Below are 2,613 nucleotides of genomic sequence, written 5' to 3'. Positions count from 1 at the left end.
CTGGCCCTCAAGCACAAAACCCCTGAGATGCATCTCCGATATGCTCTGTACCTGGAGGATGAGGTATGGATGTGCTCCTCCTCCCTTGCTTTTAACCTGGACCTCCTCCTGTCTCCCGGCTGCCATGATGGCAATCTGCTTCTGATCGTGTGCGGCTGCCCTTCTGTCCCTACAGGGTAAATTTGAAGAGGCCGAAGCTGAATTCATCAGGGCTGGTAAGCCCAAGGAAGCAGCCCTCATGTGAGTTACCCGTCAATTCCTTACGCCCGTCCGCCCAGCCTGCAGGGCTGGAGGTTGGGTCACAAGGTGTGCACGGGATAGGCCACGCTGCCCAGCCTGTCCTGGTCACGTGTACTCTCATCTCAGGGGCATGGAGGGGCTCGTGGACCAAGCTCGCCAGTGGGAGCAGGCTGGAGAGTATAGCCGTGCCGTCGACTGCTACCTCAAGGTGTGGGGCTCAGGCAGCAGCAGCCTGGTGGAAAAGTGCTGGATGAAGGTGAGGCGGGCTCCACCCTTCCTGGCCGCCCACTTCCCGGACCGCCCTCACAGCCAGCATTCCTCCTCAGACATTGCTTTTTCCTCCTGGGCCTCTCATTTTTGTTCAGGCGGCAGGTACCTGCTGAGTGCTTGCTAGATGCTAGAGCCAGAACTATGAAAACTATAAAAGGGGATCTGAGGCAGAACGCCTAACAGCCTGAAATTGGGGGAAGTTGGACACCACTGTGGCTCAGCTGATTGAGTACCTCGGTGAAGATCAAGGATGTGATTTGAAGTGGAGTTCAGAGGCGGGTGAGGTCTCGACTGAGAGGGAGGGAGGCTTTGTGAGGGAGGGGGCAGACCTGGGACCAGAGCTGGAAGGGCAAATCCAGAGGCCGGAGCTGGGGCCAGAAGGAAGCCAGGAAGAAAGCAGAGTCTCCTCCTCTACATGAAAGCTCCTAAAGAGAAGAATCTAGCCGGCTAAGCCAAGTCAGTAGGTTTCATCAATTCCTAAACATATATATAATCACATTTTATGATCTTAGAATCTGGGTTGCATATAAAGTTTTATATATTTATTTGACACAGAGAGAGAGATCACAAGTAGGCAGAGAGGCAGGCAGAGAGAGAGGGGGAAGCAGGCTCCCTGCTGAGCAGAGAGCCTGATGCAGGGCTCCATCCCAGGACCCTGAGATCATGACCCAAGCTGAAGGCAGAGGGTTAACCCGCTGAGCCATTCAGGCGCCCCTGCATGTGAAGTTTTAAATGATGTATCTGGGGTACCTGGGTGACTTGGTGGGTAAAGCATCTGACTCTTATTAATTTTCGGATCAGCACATGATCTAGGATTGTGAGATCAAATTCTGCATTGGGCTCTGCACTGGGTGCGGATCTGCCTTAGATTCGCTCTTCTTCTCCCTCTGCCCCACCCCACTCCTGCTATCTAAAACAAAGTAAATGATGCATCTTTGATTCAGAGAAATACGTATTAGGAGTTTGAGGGGGATGTGGAGTCAGAGCTGCAGATCCTAGGTCTCAAGGTCTGCATCTGCCTGGCAGCTTCCGAGGGGGCTGCGGCTGGAGTGAGTCACGTGACACGACTCCTTCCTCTGAGACCCCGCCCCGGGAAGCTGTAGGTGGGGTTTAGAGCCCCAAACATGGCTTCAGGGCCCCTTCCTCCCGTTCCATCCCTTTGCGCGACACCCAATATCCCTTCACCCTCCGTTCCCCCGTCCAGCACGACGAGTGGGCTTTCTAGGTGGAGATCAATTATCGCCCCTTTATTTACTTAGAGAAATTACAGACTCATTCCCGCCCTCCCTCCCCCAGGTAGAGCGGCATAGAGGCTCTTTGATTGCTGAGGGTGCCGGTATCAAAGGCAGTGGCCAAGCAGGAAAGAAGCCACAAAAGGGGTAGGTCGGTGAAGGCTTGAGCCAGTCAGCGAATAATGGGGACGGATCTCTTCTCATCTGTTAGCTGCAGGCCTCTAAACTTGGCCTGTTTTGGAGTATTTTGTGTGTGGTCCCTAGGAGATGTGTTTGAGGAGCCCTTGCAATCTTCAGACAGACCATGTCTGAGCCTCTCCCTGGGGCAGCTGTGTTGGAGTCTCTCCTTAGCGGGACTGTGATGGGTTCTGGCAGAGAGATGCGTTTTCCCACACCAACTGTACTGGCCCCTTTCAAACTGGTTCTGTTGGCTCTGCTCAGAATGACTGTGTCTGTTCCTCTCAGAGGAACTGCGTCCATTTCTTTCAGAGGGACTACAGTGAGTTCTCTCTGAGGAACTGCGTCCTCTCACCTCCAAGACACGGATATGGGTTTTCCCACACCAACCGTACTGGCCCCTTTCAGACTGGTTCTGTTGGCTCTGCTCAGAATGACTGTGTCTGTTCCTCTCAGAGGGACTGTGTCCATGTCTTTCAGAGGGACTATAGTGAGTTCTATCTGAGGAACTGTGACCACTCCTCTCAGAGGGCCTGTGCTGTCTTCTCTCAGAAGGGCTGTATCCTCTCACCTCTAAGGGACTGTGATGTGTTTTCTGAAAGAGACTGCGACATCTCCTCTCACAAGGACTGCGACATCTCCTCTCACAGGGACTCTGATGGCTCTTTTCAGAGGAACTGTGATGTCTCCTCCG

The 2,613-nt window shown here is 53.5% G+C and overlaps 1 protein-coding gene across 1 annotated transcript; it reads left to right on the top strand.

The window, feature by feature from the left end:
* The first annotated feature begins 6 nt into the window (after positions 1-6).
* Positions 7-785, top strand: LOC132009139 (intraflagellar transport protein 172 homolog). The gene is made up of 4 exons (XM_059387503.1): positions 7-63; positions 176-240; positions 367-496; positions 606-785. The coding sequence occupies exons 1-4, from the start codon at positions 28-30 to the stop codon at positions 621-623; spliced, it is 249 nt and encodes an 82-aa protein (XP_059243486.1). The 5' UTR covers positions 7-27; the 3' UTR covers positions 624-785.
* The last annotated feature ends 1,828 nt before the right edge of the window (positions 786-2,613 follow it).

Source organism: Mustela nigripes, unplaced genomic scaffold (assembly GCF_022355385.1).
Source record: "Mustela nigripes isolate SB6536 unplaced genomic scaffold, MUSNIG.SB6536 HiC_scaffold_5466, whole genome shotgun sequence".
Classification (NCBI taxonomy): domain Eukaryota; kingdom Metazoa; phylum Chordata; class Mammalia; order Carnivora; family Mustelidae; genus Mustela; species Mustela nigripes.
This window is presented reverse-complemented; position numbering and strand designations above follow the sequence as displayed.